General features: G+C 45.3%; 1 protein-coding gene across 1 annotated transcript; it reads right to left on the bottom strand.

Annotated features, from left to right (window-relative positions):
* Nucleotides 1-2,351: 2,351 nt before the first annotated feature.
* On the bottom strand, nucleotides 2,352-17,615 carry LOC132389045 (zinc finger protein 850-like). The gene is made up of 2 exons (XM_059961452.1): nucleotides 17,584-17,615; nucleotides 2,352-6,080 (listed from the first exon to the last, which is right to left on the bottom strand). The coding sequence occupies exon 2, from the start codon at nucleotides 5,673-5,675 to the stop codon at nucleotides 3,378-3,380; it is 2,298 nt and encodes a 765-aa protein (XP_059817435.1). The 5' UTR covers nucleotides 5,676-6,080; nucleotides 17,584-17,615; the 3' UTR covers nucleotides 2,352-3,377.
* Between the last annotated feature and the right edge of the window lie 1,205 nt (nucleotides 17,616-18,820).

The following is an 18,820-nucleotide window of genomic DNA, read 5'->3' as shown; positions in this document are numbered from 1 at the left end:
TTTTTAGATCAATTTTGACCAATTTTTCTCTCATGCCTCTCTAATTCTCTTTATTCCTCATCGACTTTAGCTTCTCCTTCACTAATCTCATGGTGAATTTGATCATATTAAATTCACTTGCCCCTAAGTGTTCTTTGGATTTTAGTGACCTAATTAATTCTGGCTCATTACAACACCCAATCCAGAATAGCTGACCGCCAAGTGAGCTCAACCATGAGCTGCTCTAAAAAAGCATCTTGTAGCCATTCTAGGAAATTCCTCCTCTTGAGACCAACACCATCCTAATTTTCCTAATCACCTGATGACAATCCCCCATGACTATCCTAACATTACACTTTTGGCAAGCATTTTCTATCTCCCCTTGTAATTTGTGGACCACATACTTACTACTGTTTGAGGCTCTCGAAACAATTCCTATCAGGGATTTTGTTTTACATTTGCTCTTCCTTAATTCTACTCACTGATATTCTACATCTTCCAACCCTGTGCCACCTATTTCTCATGTTTTTATTTAATATTTTACCAACAGAGCTACACTACACTACAACCGGCTTGTTATTTCAAGAAACATAAGTACGTGGGAAACAAGAGGGCCTGCAGATGCTAGAAATCTAGAAAACTACATACAAAGTGCTGGAGGAGCTCAGCATGTCAGGCAGCATCTATGGATGGGAATCAACATTTCGGGCCAAGACCCTTCACCAGGACTCTTGATACCCACATATCTGGAATATCAACAAGCAAAGACAATAGAAAATAGTGTGAAATAGGGAGAACCTTTGACAAAATTTAGTTTGAGGCTTAAGAAAACCTGCCAAACAGAGCTCAATAATTAACAAATACAACAAAGGCAATAAACACTTTCATCAATACAGACATTGACTTTTTCTAAGTAAAAATACCTTAGTCCCACTTCAATCAGTAAAATTTACAAAGATAAATAAGAACTTTAGAAAACTTCAGAAAAGACTACTTACACTCAAACAGTACCTTAGACAGGAGGAAGAGGAATAACACAAATGAAAAAAAAAATCACACAACAGTCAGATAAAACTTTTAGGTGTATATTTTCTTCAAAAGTAAACAGGATTCAGCACTCCAAGTGTGTATTGCAATTGTGCTAAGAAGACCAGAAAACTTAAATGAGAGGCCAACTCAGAAAAATGAATCAACAATATGGAAGAAAACATTAACAAATGGAATGAGTATGACCCTCCATGGGAGACATCCCAACGATCTGAGCAGACAAGATGTTGAAAAGGATGCATCAAGCACCTGACTGAGAGTTGGACACCTCTTCCCAGAAACAGAGGGATTCCTTGCAGAAATACAGGACAAGGTGGTTAACAAAAAACTCACAAATACATACAATACAAACAAGGCAATAAATGCAGAAAATGCCAAGAGAAACCAGACACAATCCAACATATTCCTCGGATCCTGCAGCAGTTTAACTCAATCTGATTACTTATGCAAGTACAATCAAGTGGCAAATATAATTCACCAAAATCTTGCTTAAAAATACAAACTCATGAATGACCTCTATCACCTCATTAAGGCACCATAAATTGAAGCCATATCCAGTTAGGGACAGAATCTCACAATTTATATTATAATCAATACATTATAACAGACAGGTTAATCAAAAATAACTATCCAGATATAATATTACAGGATAAACAAGCAGGAACATCTCTTTCAATAGATATCACCATTCTCAACACACACGTGCCTCCACCAATGGGGAATCTCACAACAGGCATTGTCTGTGTTGTCAGTCTGACAACTGAATTATTTTCCGTCAACTGAGCTTCCAAATCTTGCTACTCTGTCATTTGTTGCCACGTCCCGCTGCTGATTCCCTTCTCCTCATCATACATTCTTATCCCGACCATTGTCCAGAGCCCCAAACTCTGCAATGTGCGGACCCGCCTCTGGTTTCTGACCCTGCTTCGTTGAACATCCAATGGATGGTTTCCCATTTGGCTTTCAGTCTTTAGAGTAGAGTGGTGTTTTCTAACAACCCTTTAGAAGCAGGGAAAATGGCCCAAAATATGGAAATGTGCCCTGAATAAGGAGGTTAACTCCCAATGTCATTCTTCATCAGCCCAGAGATCTGAGGGGTGAAGAACATCTCAGACAGAACTGCAATATGTGTGACTTCTTCAGTCAGTAGAAAAATTAAGGGAAACCTCTTCACCACTGGTTTGGAACCCATCACCACAGGGAAGCAGGAGATGAACAATAGGGGAGGATTTAAAAGGACTGTCAAGGAATAGAATCATTGGCAGGGTCCAGCCGGCCTGAGTCCACTAGTTGTGTTGTAAACTCACAGAGTTCCAAAGACAAAGTTTAAAATAGAACTGATTTATTTGTCTCAGATGCAGAATATTAAACTCCAGTCCCATTAAAGGAGAATGTGCAGCAGAAGAAACTCCTCCCATGCCCAGTGACCAGGGTGCAGAACTGGGTGTGGTGAGCAGCAGCAATAATTGCAGAGTTCAGCACCAACAGTCAGTCTTGAAATCGCATTCAGCAATGGTGATGGAGAAATATCCAGCATACAGCTTATTGAAACTTCCTGCCCAGTGTGAACCCGGCGGTGAGTCACAAGTATAACATGCTGCAAGGTTTCACGGCTACTGTAATGGCCTCTATGTAATGTTTCACTGCTAAGGTAATTGTTTCTCTGCAGCAACAATGTTTAGGTTATGACTAGAGATAACAGGGTTTGGGAGTGCGGGGCTCTCCAATGGCAGAAATGTTGTTCTTTCCTGTGAGTCTGGAAGAGAGAATTTCACCACCTTTTGCTGGGGAGAAATGAGAAGATGTGAATGGAGAGAGTGGGCCCTTTTTCTTTCTTTTTGTTTTCTTTACTAAACCTATAGTCTAAGTAGGAATTATAAATCTCAATTGTTTAATCACATATTGTGTACAGTTTGTTATTTCAGTGTACTGATTTGGAACGGGACACATCATGAAGCATCCAACCAAATGAGATTTCTTAAGTTGGCTGGGTTGGGGAGCTATCACTCTAAAAGTTAAGCTGCTAGCCGAAGTGAGAGTTGCATATGGTTAGATGACTGAGTGAATCGCTTCCCACATTCACAGCAGGTGAAAAGCCTCTCCCCAGTGTGAACTCAATGATGCACATTCGGTTGATTTGGCTGAGAGAATCTTATGCCAAACTCTAAGCAGGAGATCGGCCTCTACCCAGTGTGAACTCGCTGATGTATCTTCAGTTCAGATGACTCAGCGAATCCCTTCCCACAGACAGAGCAAGTGAACGGCCTCTACCCAGTGTGAACTCGCTGATGTATCTTCAGTTCAGATGACTCAGCGAACCCCTTCCCACAGACAGAGCAAGTGAACGGCCTCTACCCAGTGTGAACTCGCTGATGTATCTTCAGTTCAGATGACTCAGCGAATCCCTTCCCACAGACAGAGCAAGTGAACGGCCTCTCCCCAGTGTGAACTCGCTGATGTCTATTCAGCTTATATGACCAAGTGAATCCCTTCCCACAGACTGAGCAGGTGAATGGCCATTTCCCCGTGTGGGCTGACTGGTGTCTCTGCAGGTGAGATGACCAATTGAATCCCTTCCCACAGACTGAGCAGGTGAACGGCCTCTCCCCGGTGTGAACTCGCTGATGTACCTTCAATTGAGCTGACTGAGTGAATCCCTTCCCACAGACTGAGCAGGTGAATGGCCATTTCCCCGTGTGGGCTGACTGGTGTCTCTGCAGGTGAGATGACCAATTGAATCCCTTCCCACAGACTGAGCAGATGAATGGCCTCTCCCCGGTGTGAACTGACTGGTGACTCAGTAGCTGGGATGAAAGAGAGAATCCTTTCCCACAGTCTGAGCAGGCAAACGGCCGCTCCCCAGTGTGAACTCGCTGATGTAACTTCAGTTCGGATGAGCAAGTGAATCCCTTCCCACAGTCTAAGCAGGTGAACGGCCGTTCCGCAGTGTGAACTCGCTGGTGAGCCATTAGGTGGGATGACTGAGTGAATCCCTTCCCACAGACTGAGCAAGTGAACGGCCTCTCTCCAGTGTGAACTCTCTGATGTACCTTCAGGTGGAATGACGCAGTGAATCCCTTCCCACAGTCTGAGCAGGTGAATGGCCTCTCTCCAGTGTGAAATCTCTGATGTGATTTCAGTTGAGAAGACCAGCTGAATCCTTTCCCACAGACTGAGCAGGTGAACGGCCTCTCCCCAGTGTGAACTCGCTGATGGACCTTCAGGTCGGATGAGCAAGTGAATCCCTTCCCACAGTCCGAGCAGATGAACGGCCTTTCCCCAGTGTGAATTCGCTGGTGAACCTTCAGATGGGATGACTGAGTGAATCCCTTCCCACAGTCTGAGCAGATGAATGGCCTCTCTCCGGTGTGAACTCGCTGGTGTACTTTCAGTTCGGATGAGCAAGTGAATCCCTTCCCACAGTCCGGGCAGGTGAACAGCTGCTCCCCAGTGTGAACTCGCTGGTGTACTTTCAGTTTGGATGAGCAAGTAAATCCCCTCCCACAGTCTGAGCAGGTGAACGGCCTCTCTCCAGTATGAACTCTCTGATGTACCTTCAGATTAGATGACATAGTGAATCCCTTCCCACACTCCGAGCAGCTGAATGGCCTCTCCCCGGTGTGAACTGACTGGTGACTCAGTAGCTGGGATGAAACAGAGAATCCCTTCCCACAGTCTGAGCAGGCAAACGGCCGCTCCCCAGTGTGAAATCGCTGATGTAACTTCAGTTCGGATGAGCAAGTGAATCCCTTCCCACAGTCTAAGCAGGTGAACGGCCGCTCCCCAGTGTGAACTCGCTGGTGAACCTTCAGATGGGATGACTGAGTGAATCCCTTCCCACAGTCTGAGCAGATGAATGGCCTCTCTCCAGTGTGAACTCTCTGATGTATCTTCAGGTGGAATGACGCAGTGAATCCCTTCCCACAGTCTGAGCAGGTGAATGGCCTCTCTCCAGTATGAACTCTCTGATGTGATTTCAGTTGAGAAGACCAGCTGAATCCTTTCCCACAGACTGAGCAGATGAATGGCCTCTCCCCAGTGTGAACTCGCTGGTGGACCTTCAGGTCGGATGAGCAAGTGAATCCCTTCCCACAGTCTGAGCAGATGAACGGCCTTTCCCCAGTGTGAATTCGCTGGTGAACCTTCAGATGGGATGACTGAGTGAATCCCTTCCCACAGTCTGAGCAGATGAATGGCCTCTCTCCGGTGTGAACTCGCTGGTGTACTTTCAGTTCGGATGAGCAAGTGAATCCCTTCCCACAGTCCGGGCAGGTGAACAGCCGCTCCCCAGTGTGAACTCGCTGGTGTACTTTCAGTTTGGATGAGCAAGTAAATCCCCTCCCACAGTCTGAGCAGGTGAACGGCCTCTCTCCAGTATGAACTCTCCAATGCACCTTCAGATTAGATGACATAGTGAATCCCTTCCCACAGTCTGAGCAGGTGAACGGCCTCTCTCCAGTGTGAACTCTCTGATGTACCTTCAGATTAGATGACATAGTGAATCCCTTCCCACAGTCTGAGCAGGTGAACGGCCTCTCCCCACTGTGAACACGCTGATGTAATTTCAGTTTAGATGAGCAAGTGAATCCTTTCCCACAGTCCGAGCAGGTGAACGGCCTCTCCCCGGTGTGAACTCGCTGGTGAGCCATTCGGTCAGATGACCGAGTGAATGCTTCCCCAAAATTCAACAGATGACCAGCCTCTGCCCAGAGTGAACTGACTGGTGTGTCCACAAGTGGAAAGACTGACTGAATCCCTCCTCACCCACAGAACAGGTGAATGGCCTTGCCCAGTATGAACTAGCTGATGTACCTTCAGTTGAGAAGGCCGAGTGATTCCATTTCCACTGTCTGATCAGGTGAATCGTTCCACCCTGTGCAAAATGATGGGTGTGCCAGTTGGTCAGATGATTCAGTGAATCCTTCCCCACAGTCTGAGCAGGAAGGATGATTGAGTGAATCCCTTGCTCCACTTCTTAAATATCTGGACAGAGACAGCAAAACTGGTGTGTTGAGCTCTAGATTCCCGTACACAAATTCCTTGTCATTTTTGACCTGTAAAAAGATTTACAATATCTGTCAATGGGTGAAGGACAACATTTCAGATGAGTTCACATAAGTTGTCAAGGTGTGATCTGGCATCACACTGTTACAGTGAAGTTCAACCCAAGTTGGAGAGAGAAATCATCTCCTGACTGGGCAGGGTGCTGGTATCTGGAATGACCATCAAACTCTCTGATGCTCTTCCTGTCTCCATATGAATGGGGCATTTCTGCCTTCTCCAATCCGTGACCTGGCTAAGTTTGACTCTCTCCACTGGTATTGTTCCCTGTTCCCACTGAGCTGCATGGGTTCCTGGCCCCGCAATAACTGAAACACTCTCACACAAATAGCCAGCAGTGTATTGCATGAACCCCCCACTACCTGTGTAAAAAAACTTACCCCTGGCATCCCCTCAGTATCTATTTCAAAGCACCTTAAAACTATGCCCCCTCGTGTTAGCCATTTCAGTCCTGGGAATAAAACCTCTGGCTACCTACACGATCAATGCTCCTCGTCATCTTATACACCTAAAAAATGCACTAAACATAGACAAGGTAATTAAACATTGCATGAGGGTTTGTTGGAAGTATACAGAATTATGAGGGTATAGATAGGGTAAATGCAAGCAGCTTTTTCCACTGAGGTTGGGTGGGATGACAACTAGAGGTCATGGGTAAGCGGGGAAGGTGAACATTTAATGGGTGCACATGGAAAAGCTCTTCACTGAATTGGTTGTGAGAGTGTGGCATGAGATGTCAGCACAAGGGGTACTTGTGAGCTCAGTTTCACCATTTGAAAGAAGTTTGGATGGGAGCCTGGATGGTAGGTGTATGGAAGGCGATGGTCCCAGTCAGGTAGTTGCAATAGATACCTTAAGTGGTTGTTTAAGCATTGACTAGATGGGCCAAATAGCCTGTTTCCGTACTGAACTCCTCCATGTTTCTGTGACAGAGAAGCTGGCCAAACTTGTTTGGAAGGGAAAAGGTAGGAGTGACAACAGGGCAGCAATGGCTGGAGTTTCTGGGAGCAATTCAGGAGCTGAGTGTTTGATATCTGAGGTCTGAACAACATCTGACTAGTGTCAAGAAAACAAACTCTCCTTATTGTCACAAAAACAAAGGAGCTGATTGTGTACTACAGGAGGAATGGAGACAGGCTAACCCCTATTGACATCAATAGATCTGGGGTTGAGAGGGTGAACAGCTTTAAGATCCTCAGCATGAAGATCACCAAGGATCTCAAATGCTCTGTACATACCGGCTGTGTTGTGAAAAGAGCACAGCAGCACCTCTTCCACCTCAGATGGTTGAAGTTGCTTGTTGTGGGCCCCAAATCCTAAGAACTTTCTACAGAGAGACAATAGAGAGCATCCTGAGTGGATGCAGCACTGCCTGGTATGGGAACTGTACTTCCCTCAATCGCAGGACCCTGCAGAGAGTGGTGCGGACAGCCCAGTGCATCTGTAGATGTGAACTTCCCACTATTCAGGAGATTTACAGAGACAGGTGTGTAAAGAGGGCCCAAAGGATATTGGGGACCCAATTCACCACAACCACAAACTGTTCCTACTGCCACCATCCAGGAAACGGTACCACAGCAAAAGGACTAATAGGCTTTGGGACGTCATTTTCTACCAGGCCATCAGAATGATTAATTCATGCCGATACAATTGCATGTTGATGTTATATTGACTCTTCTATGTATAAACAATATATTATAAGTTACTATAAATTACACATTGCACATTTAGATGGAGAGTAACATAAAGATATTTACTCCTCACGAGTATGAAGTATGTATGTAATAAAGTCAATTCAATTCGACTCAAATCACCCTCTCCACTATCCGTTCTGTCACTCTGGCTCCCATTCCCCATACAACTTATTTTAACCACTTCAACCCCTCACTACACCAGCTCTAGCAAATCTTAATACTAGGATATTAGTCCACTTCTTGTTCCATTCCCATAACTAATGAATTCCCTATCACTTATTTGACTTTTCACTGCCAGGTAATCCCCCCAACAGTTTCTAAATTGGTCCAGCTGCTGTTGTGTGGGATGTCCGCAAGAGTACTCTTCGATGGCTGTTTAACTTCATTCACCTGCCTGACTCTCACCCAGTTTCCTGTGTCCTGCACCTTGGGCGTAACTCACCTCTCTTCATGTCACATGCATCACCCCCTCTGACTCCCAGCTGATCCAGAATTCATCAATTTCAAGTCCCAGCTCCTTCAAGTTCAGGGCTACAAGCTGCAGCTGGATGCACATCTTGTAGGTGAGGGCATCAAGGACACTGGCAGTCTCTGCACCTTCCCTCCAATACCCCCTCTAATTTCTAATGACCAGTGTGCACATAAATCATGTACTGTGCTTATTTTTACCAAGTGACAACATGTGCACAGTGATTTTTATATAGTGAGGTATTCATTTTAACAGCTAGCAGATCACTGTCAATAAGAACTATGACCTGCTCTGGGTTTGATCGAGTTCATCTGCACTCTCACACGAACTATGTAGCGGGAGTGTAACGGGTAATGAAGGATTTTCTTACCAGAGCTTTTACACATTGTCCATGTGGTTTGCTTGCTAAATTACACTTTAAAAAGTTAGAGTTCCAAATATCACTCCACTTTTCCCACTTGTAAATTCTCCAGCAACTTTTGCATCACCACAATACACACAGGTAACACCAGTTTCTATATTGGACAAAAACATTTCCCCCGAACCCTCCTGAAGAATTAAGGATATATACAAAACAAAATCATTTTGAACCTATGTAACCTCTGGCTAAAAGAATAATTGGGACTGAATAGGAATATCTGAACCGAAGTAAACACTGTCTTCAGTGGTTAGCGAAGACAGGCTCATTACCAGTTCTACGGCTCTACGGCTTGCAGAGAGACACACTGAGAGATGATAACATTATACACTGGACCCTCATTAGTTGATAACATTATACATTGCACCCTCATTAGTTGATAACATTATACACTGGACCCTCATTAGTTGATAACATTATACATTGTACCCTCTTTTGAGTAAAGGGAGGAGGACTCACTGATAAGGACAGGAATAAACATCTGTTTGTAATTAAGTCAGGGCCTTGCAAAGGGAATAACTGTTAAGGACTAGACAGTGTATCCATCTGTAATTAAAACCTTCATTTAGCAAACTCTCTTATCTAATTAAGTTTGGAGACAACAGACTTGGTGGGCGTACCAGTTCAAATAACATCTTGCAATAGGAATGTATGGGGCTTACTATGTATAAATATATGGCTGTAACCTGATTAAGTCAGTCCACTTATCAGATGGTGGCAGTGCTTACATGCCTTCCCTTTGACAACAGGGTCTCAAACTCCTGCTGGAAAATGAACTGTGGCGACAATAAGAAGCTGGTCCGCCGAGTTTTATTCAACTTCAACATTTGGAGTCACAAACACGATCCCAATATAGGGAGTGCTGAGCAGATCGGCTGAATGAAGATGTAAAGTGGAACAGCATATTATCAGCAAGTTGGAGGAATAATGCATGTGAGAAAGGGAAACAGGTATGTACTGCAGAAGGAACGCCAAAGGTTGGGAGATGCTAAAAGTGGAGCATGAATGGGTGGATGGGCACCAAAAACAAGAGCAGGAGAAACAACGTAAGCAAACCGAGGTTGGTCCAGATAGGAGAGAAGGGCAGGAATATCAGTCTAAAGTTCGAACTTACAGGAAAACAAGGGATCGCAACCCCCATGTTTGAGGACAGTGGCCATGCTGAGGAGTGGGCACCCACCGTACCTCTCCTACCTTACCAGCGGCCAAGTTCACCCAGTGCCCCCGAACCCCAATCCTCCCAGTACCCAGATACGGTGGCCGCTCAGGTAAAACAGCGGCACAGGGAAGGGGATCTCTACACCCTGAGATCCCGAAAGGGAATACCGGGGATTGTTCCGAGACAGGGAGGGAAGAATCCAATAAATCCCCAGAGTTAGTGGCTCCACAAAGACAACTGCCCACTCTAATGCTGCTCAATCCATGAGCAGGAGGAGGGACAGCCCTCAGTGATTCCTGTGTATGCACCCTGGAAGCCTCAAGATATGATAATGATCATGAATCAGGCCCCAGATAGAAAAGAAAAACCAGCACAGTTTGCTCAGTGTGTCCACAGTACTACACAAATGTCTAAAGAGAATCCGCAAGATTTATTCAGTCTCTGCTGCATGATTCTGTCAGCTGATGAGGGGTGGAAATGGAAGGCAGAATTGCGATACCAAACCTATCCGGAGTTACAGGCGGGAAACCATAATGAGAATGAACAGACAGACCAGATTATTCAAGCCTTGGAAAGGGCTCTCCAGCAACCTGTAAACATCACTAAAGTACTTGAATGCAATCCGAACCCTGGGGAATCAGGATCAGACTATTGGCAGTGATTTGTGGCCTGCTATGGCACTTTCACAGGAGACCAAGCCTTTTAATAATGGGAATCTGTCCCCCCAGTTTAATGTCCTACTGCTCCAAAACTTACCAACTAAGCCAACATGATTTAAACAGATAATATGGATTGGCCTGACAATGACCGAAATTGAATGTGATGAGCTTTAACATATTATTGGAACCTGATTTTCGATTCCTGATCAACCCCGAAAGGAACTAATATTTAAAGTGAGCATGTTCAGCGGGAAGAAGGATGCAAACGGGCTATATCTTGGGATCAGAAATGGGATCAAAAACCTACCATGGGATAGGTGGGGACAACAACCCGTTTAGAAATTGACAAGCAAAGATCCCTCAGGAAGAGCCCAATGTAATATTGACAGTTGCTGGAATTTCAATTCCGTTTATGATTGATATGGGGCAACCAAAAACACCCTCGATCAGGAAATACTATCAAAAGGGATTCCAGCTATCAGACGCTACAATCACTCTGTCAGTGTTCGAAGGCACGGAACGTACGTATTCACGTACCCAGCCACTGCAGGTGGAATTCCAGGGGAACCAGTGTGAGGTTTCATTTACAGTCACCACCAGACGGGGGGTGAAATCTCGTAGGGAGAGACTTGCTCTGCCTTGGAAGTCGAGATTCTATACATGGACAAGGATATCATGCCGGAACTGCGAACAACTGATAGCTTCCCGTGACCACCCAGTGGTGGGCACTTTGACCCTACGTGGTGCTCATCTGAGGAATCCCCTCAAGGGACAGAAGTTCCCAGTCCCGGTGATTGGAGAGGTTAAAGGAAGAGATGGTACTGCATTTCCGGACGAAGTTCCAGATTTCTTTTGGTGACAGACAGGACTGGTGGTTCCCTATACCACCAGTGGGTTTGCCCTGTGTTCAAGCCGAAGAGCCCAGGGTTCCTTGCCTACACCCTGATGAAACAAGCCTCCAGCACCGAGGGAGACTGGCAAGACTTGGCCGTGGGCCAACTCCGATACTGGCAGGAGTCTGAGGTGAAGACGGGACATCTGGTAAGACATTCTTTTAATATTGACCAAACCCAAGATGTTGTACCCCATCTCTGGGCAATTGCAGTCCATGATGTCAGCCCTCCTGTCTGGATCACAGTGAATGAAGGACAGACTCTCCCATCCATTCTGCAATACCCCCTCTAGCCCATCCGGATCACAGTGAAAGAAGGACAGACTCTCCCATCCATTCTGCAATACCCCCTCTAGCCCGTCCGGATCTCTGTGAAAGGACAGACTCTCCCATCCATTCTGCAATACCCCCTCTAGCCCATCCGGATCACTGTGAAAGGATAGACTCTCCCATCCATTCTGCAATACCCCCTCTAGCCCATCCGGATCACAGTGAAATACAGACAGACTCTCCCATCCATTCTGCAATACCCCCTCTAGCCCGTCCAGATCACAGTGAAAGAAGCACATACTCTCCCATCCATTCTGCAATACCCCCTCTAGCCCGTCCGGATCACAGTGAAAGAAGGACAGACTCTCCCATCCATTCTGCTATACCACCTCTAGCCCGTCCAGATCACAGTGAAAGAAGGAGATACTCTCCCATCCATTCTGCAATACCCCCTCTAGCCCGTCCAGATCACAGTAAAAGAAGGACAGACTCTCCCATCCATTCTGCAATACCCCCTCTAGCCCGTCCAGATCACAGTAAAAGAAGGACAGACTCTCCCATCCATTCTGCAATACCCCCTCTAGCCCGTCCAGATCACATTGAAAGAAGGACAGATTCTCCCATCCATTCTGCAATACCCCCTCTAGCCCGTCCAGATCACAGTGAAAGAAGGACAGACTCTCCCATCCATTCTGCAATGCCCCCTCTAGCCTGAGGAAACGTTTTATAAGGATGGAAGCTCTTTTGTGGATCCAGCAGGGAAACGATGCAATAGTGACGGACAGTGAAATAATTGAACAGGCCTCTTTTGAAGCAGCTGTCTCCGCCCAGAAGGCTGAGCTGTTTGCTCTGACTCGTGCCTGTATCCCAGCAACAGACTAAAGTGGGAACGTTTACACAGACTCCGCTTTGCATTTGGGATTGTACATGACTACGGGGCTCTCTGGGAACATGGGGATTCCTGACTTCCTCCTGCCACCCCATTAGTAACGCCACCTTTGTAAACAACTTACTCACCGTTCTACAGCTACCTCGAGTTTTGTTCTTCTCAGGGGCTGCCTCTGAGGAGGAGTGAAAACTGTGGTCCCAGATGGGGTGCCAGAAAGACCCCGACCTAGGTTTTTGGATCACCCAGTGGGACAAGTTTATGTTCCTACACAGTTTTTACCAATATTGGTTGATTATATACATAATTGTACACACCTGGGAAAGCAGGGAATGGTTGGTAACCTGTACCCTGCACACCGGGTACGACTCCCTTGACAGGTGGATCTTTTTCGTGTCTACAAGTTGATTTTATTGAATTGCCTAGAGTACATTGCTACAGATACTACTTAGTTATTATAGATCTGTTCAGTTGATGGATTGAAGCTATAGCAACTACCATTAATACTGCTGTGACAGTTGTGAAGGTATTATTACGGGAAATAATTCCCAGGTACGACCTGCCAGAGATGCTGAGCTCAGACAATGGCCCACACTTTGTGGTGAAAGCAAATGAAGGAGTATGTAACAAACTAGCTATCAAGCAACAATTCCACTGTCTACACCATCCACGGGCCGCTGGCAGAGTGGAGAGAGCCAATGGCACTCTGAAGAGTAAACTGGCCAGACTAACAGTGGAGACTGGACTCACTTGGTTGAAGGTCCGACCATTAGCCCGATTCCACATGAGGGTTACCCCACAGGGGAAAACAGGGTTGTCACCAGCTTAAATCATTTCCGGATGGCCCATGAGGACACCCTGGGAACAAAGTCTCAGGATTAAAGGCAAGGTGAATAAGAATAAGGAACCTTGGTTCTTGATGGATATTGGAACTCTGATAAAGAAGAGAGAGATGTATGGCATATATGAGAAACGGAGCAAAGAAGGTACTTGAGTAGTATAAAAAGTGCAAAAAAAATACTTAAGGAAGAAATCAGGAGGGCTGAAAGAAGACATGAGGTGGCGTTGGCAGTCAAGGTGAAGGATAGTAAGAGCTTCCACAGGTATATTAATAGCAAAAGGATAGTTAAGGGATAAAATTGGTCCTCTTGAAGATCAGAGTGGTCGACTATGCATGGAACCAAAAGAAATTGATGAGATGTTAAATGTTTTTTTTTGTGTCTGAATTTACTAAGAAAACTGGTTTGGAGTCAATGGAAATAAGGCAAACAAGTATTGAGGTCATGGAACCTATACAGATAGAAGAGGAGGAGGTGCTTGCTACCTTGAGTAGATAAATCTCCAGGACCTGACAGGGTATTCCCTTGGACCTTGAAGGAGACTAATGTTGAAATTGCAGGGACCCTGACGGATATATTTAAATGTCATTATCTACGGGTGAGGTGCCAGAGATTTGGAGGATAGCTCATGTTGTTCTATTGTTTAAAGCATGCTCTAAAAGTTATCTGGGAAATTATAGGCTGGTAAGTTTGATGTCGGTCATGAGTAATTTATTGGAAGGAGTACTAAGAGATAGGATCGTCAATTATTTAGATGTACAATGTCCTGTGTATGTTACTCAGAATGGCCTCTTTGGTTTGTTACAAGTAGGAATGTTTCTTTGTCGGATAAGTGTTTCTCTCACCGTTGTTTCACTTCAGAATGGCTGATATGGTAATTGTATTCATTTGTTAATCAATGGGGAATGTTACTGTGTCTTGTGATGCTGGGAATTTGGGGGAGGGGTTTTTTTGGCGGGTTTTTTTTTTGGTGGAAGGGAGAGGCCGAGGAAGACGCTGAGGAAGGTGGACGTGTGCTGGACTGCTCGTAAGACCACCGGGGTGGTCCCAGGTGCGACGGCCGGATGGGTCGATTGGTTCGTTGATTGAGCTCCAACGAGTGCACTAAACAGACTGAACTTTTTAAAGTGTATTTCATAACGGTATTTGTTGTGGGTTTGATACTGTTGGCGGGCGCGAGGCATTAACTCGATTCTCACAGCACCTGCGTGTATGGGAGGTGGGTTGGAGAGTGGCTGGATCTCCTTTTTCCCCTAGACATATACCAGCCTGTTGGGTAAGGGTTACATTTGTGGGCTTACCACTTTTATTCTGGCAGGCACATACAAACTCTACTCCCTCACTTCTGAAGAACTCACACTTACAAGTATTCCTTTGCTAGAAAAACCGCCAGTCCCAATCCACACTTATTAGATCTTTCTGATACCATCAAAATTGTCTTTTCTCCAATTTAGAAACTCAAACCATGGTCCAGCCCTCTCTTTTTCCATATTTACTTGGAACCTTATGTCATTACGATCGCTAGATACAAAGTGTTCCCATACACTAATTTCTGTCACTAATGCTAGATCATTTCCTAACAGCTTACCGCACACCTCTATGTCGGGAATACGACGTCCTGATTAAGAGCACATTTGACAAACTCTACCCCATTTAGTCCTTTTACAGTATGGGAGTTCCACTCAATATATAAAAAGTTAAAATCGCTTCCTATATCAATCTTTGTTTCTAAGCATAGTCTGCGATCTCTACAAAGTTTTTTTTTTCTAAATCTCTCAGAGTGTTGGGAGCAACCAAGTCCCAATAATGTCTACAATATCACAATTCCCTGTCCTGAGCTCATCTGGCTTTCCTACGACGCTTCTTGCATTCTGATATACACAGCTCAGCACGTTCATCATACCATGCTTAACCTTTTGTCTGCTGACTCTATTTGAGGTCTGAACAACATCTTTCTGGTGTCAAGAAAGCAACCTCTCCCTCAATATCACAAAAACAAGGGAACTGGTTGTGGATTACAGAAGGAATGGAGACAGGCTAACCCCTTTTGACATCAATGGATCTGGGGTTGAGAGAGTGAACAGCTTTAAGTTCCTCAGCATAAACATCACCAAGGATCTCATGTGGTCTGTACATACCGGCTGTGTGGTACGTGGCCGTGTGCCTCTTTCACCTCAGACGGTTGAAGAAGTTTGGGATGGGGCCCCAAATCCTAAGAACTTTCTACAGGGGCACAATTGAGAGCATTCTGACTGGCTGCATCACTGCCTGATATGGGAACTGTACTTCCCTCAATCGTAGGGCTCTGCAGAGAGTGGTGCGGACAGACCGGCATATCTGTAGTTGTGAGCTTCCCATTGTTCAGGACATTTACAGAGACAGGTGCGTAAAAAGTCCCAAAGGATCATTGTGGACCCATGTCACTCCAACAACAAACTGTTCCAGCTGCGACCTTCCAGGAAATGGTACAGCAGCATAAAAGCTAGACCAACAGGCTCCTGGACGGCTTCTTCCACCAGGGCAACAGACTGATTAATTTATGCTGATACAATTGTGTTTCTGTTATAATGACTGTCCTAAGTATAAACTATTTATTGTAAATTACACATTGCACATTTAGATGAAGAAGTAATATGAAGATTTCTACTCCTCATGTATATGAATGGTATAAGTCAATTCATTTCACCCGCTTCACCATCTGTTCTGGCATTCTGACTCCAATTCCCCCCTGCAAATTTAGTTTCACCAAACACCCTCCACTCCACACACTAGCAATAGCAAGTCTTACCACTAGGATATTAGATCTCTGCTAGTTTTAATTTCCGAACATTTGACTTTCCTCTGCCAGGTAACCCGTCCCCCCAACAGTTTGTAAAGTGGTCCACCTGTTGTTGTATGAGATGACCCCAAGAGTACTCTGTGATGGCTATTTAACCTCATTCCCCTTCCTTACTCTCACCCAGTTTAATGTGTCCTGCACCTTGTGTGTAACTCACCTCTCTTGATGTTATAACTATCACCCCCTCCAACTCCTAGATGATCCAGAATTCATCCATTTCCAGCTTCAGCTCCTTAAAATGCAGGGTTACAGGCTGCAGCTGTATGCACATCTTGTATGTGAGGGTATCAGGGGCACTGGAGGTCTCCCCGCCTTCCCACCAATGTACCGTCTAATTTGTAATGACCGGTGTGCTGAAACACCTTGTGCTGTGCAATTTTTACCCACTGACAACATGCACACTGAATTTTAAATAGGGAGGTATTTCTTTTAACAGCTAGCAAATCACTGTCGATAAGAACTTTGATCTCCTCTGGGTTTGATCGAGTTCATCTGCACTCTCACACAAACTATGTAACAGGCCTGTTGTGGGTTATGAAGGATTTTCTCACTAGAACTTTTGCAAACCGTCCATATGTGATTTGCTTGCTAAATGATACTTTCAAAGCTCAGATTTCCAAATATCACTCCCCACTTGCAAATTCTCCAGCAAATTTTGCATCACCACAATACTGTAACACCAGTTTCTGTATTGTATATAAATATTTCCCCTGAACCCTCTCCCAAGTGACAGATGGTGTTGAACTCAATGAATGCAATGCCAATGAATATGAAGGGAAGGGCAGTAGTCTGCCTCATTGGAGTCTGGCACATTTGTGATGTGAAAGCTGCTTGTTGCCCAGGACAAAGGTGTTTGATATCATTACGTACCCAGAGAGAACGGGACAAAACATGTTCTCACCGGTAGAAAAGTGCAGAACTAGAGGAGGTAGCTCAAGCAACTGACACAAAATACTGGAGGAGCTCAGCAGGCCAGGCAGCATCTATTGAAAAAAGTCCTAATGCTGAGTTCCTCCGGCATTTTGTGTGTGTTGCTTGGATTTCCAGCATCTGCACATTTTCTCTTGTTTGTGATCGGAGATAGAACAAAGGTGATTTTCTCAACTGGAGATGTAAAAGATTTTTGTTCCCTTTCTCCGAGTTCCTAATCCTTGTATTTTAGATAGCTGGAGCTCAGCTCTGTCTGAGAGATCCATCGGTTCCCATTCACTCATCAGCCGGAAGCTCCCCGGCGCCCGTGTACGGATCGCGGGGCTCAGAGAGAGGGGAGAGAGCAGGACCGTCCCAGGATTGCGGACTATGATGTCCAGAGTTCACAGCAAATGTCCCTCAGTCGGTGTTTAAGATAGCAGCCCGAAATATCATTCTTACCTTTACCGATCCTCCGGAGGTCCTTTGTGTACGGCGCGCGTGCGTGCTATTCGGTGACGTCATCGACCTTGATGCCTGCACTTTTGATCGTTGCTTCAGAAACAGCGAAATTTTAAACTCAGGGCTTTATGGGTAATCGCGGTGCCATTAAACTTTCCTGCTAGCACCGGTTTCATGTCCACACCTCAGTGTTTTTTTTCTGTGTAGAGAACTCAGCAGCTGTTTTAACGTGGAAAGCGGCTCCCAAAAACAATATACTCAATATCAACAGGCATTCTATTTATCTAATGCCTCTCGTATAACCCTGTTACAGAGGCAGATATAAAACACAAGAGATTCCGCAGTTGCTAGAAACACACACACACACACACACACACACACACACACACACACACACACACACACACACACACACACACACACACACACACACACACACACACACACACACACACACCATGCTGGCGGAACTGTGCAGTTCAGGTAGCAACTAAGCAGAGGAGTACACAGTCTAGGCATGCTGAAGGGTCTCGGCCTAAACGTAGTCTATTTATTCCTCTCTACATTTGCTGCCTGATCTGTTGATTTCCTCCAGTATTTTGCAGAAATTAACCAGTTTTTTTTTCAATCAAGCAGTTTCCAAATGTGTCTGATCTTTCATTCGTAGCCACATCCTACAGGTTCAGTTTCTCTTCTTCCTCCTCCTCGTAAACTCCAGGCTCCATCTCTTTCTGGAGCCCCAAATCCCTGACTGGCAACTTGGTTTCTGACTCTGCTCCATTCACTCGCTAGTCTGCTGTCAGACTTCAGATGTTCATTGTAACAACCCAGCAGTTCGAAGCGAAGACCTTTGAAATTAGTGAGAATGACTGAAAACATTGAAAAGAGCGGGGAAGAAGGAGTTTAACCAACTTCGTCCGGAGCCCTGAACAACGTCACAACCACAGTGAGCTCATCGTCTTGTTCAGCCCGGGCAAAAATCATGCAGGGAATTCATGCAGGTGTATAAGATGATGAGAGGCATTGGTCGTGTGGATAGTCAGAGGCTTTTTCCCAGGGCTGAAACGGCTAACACGAGGGGGAATAGGTTTAAGCTGCTTGGAAGTAGGTACAGAGGAGATGTCAGAGCTAAGATTTTTAAACAACAGTGGTGATTGTGTATGGAATGCACTGCTAGCGACGGTGGTAGAGTCGGATAAAATAGGATCTTTTAAGAGACTCTTAGATAGGTACATGG

Source organism: Hypanus sabinus, unplaced genomic scaffold, assembly GCF_030144855.1.
Source record: "Hypanus sabinus isolate sHypSab1 unplaced genomic scaffold, sHypSab1.hap1 scaffold_467, whole genome shotgun sequence".
Lineage (NCBI taxonomy): Eukaryota > Metazoa > Chordata > Chondrichthyes > Myliobatiformes > Dasyatidae > Hypanus > Hypanus sabinus.
The sequence above is the reverse complement of the archived record's forward strand: the minus strand, read 5'-3'. Positions and strand labels throughout refer to the sequence as shown.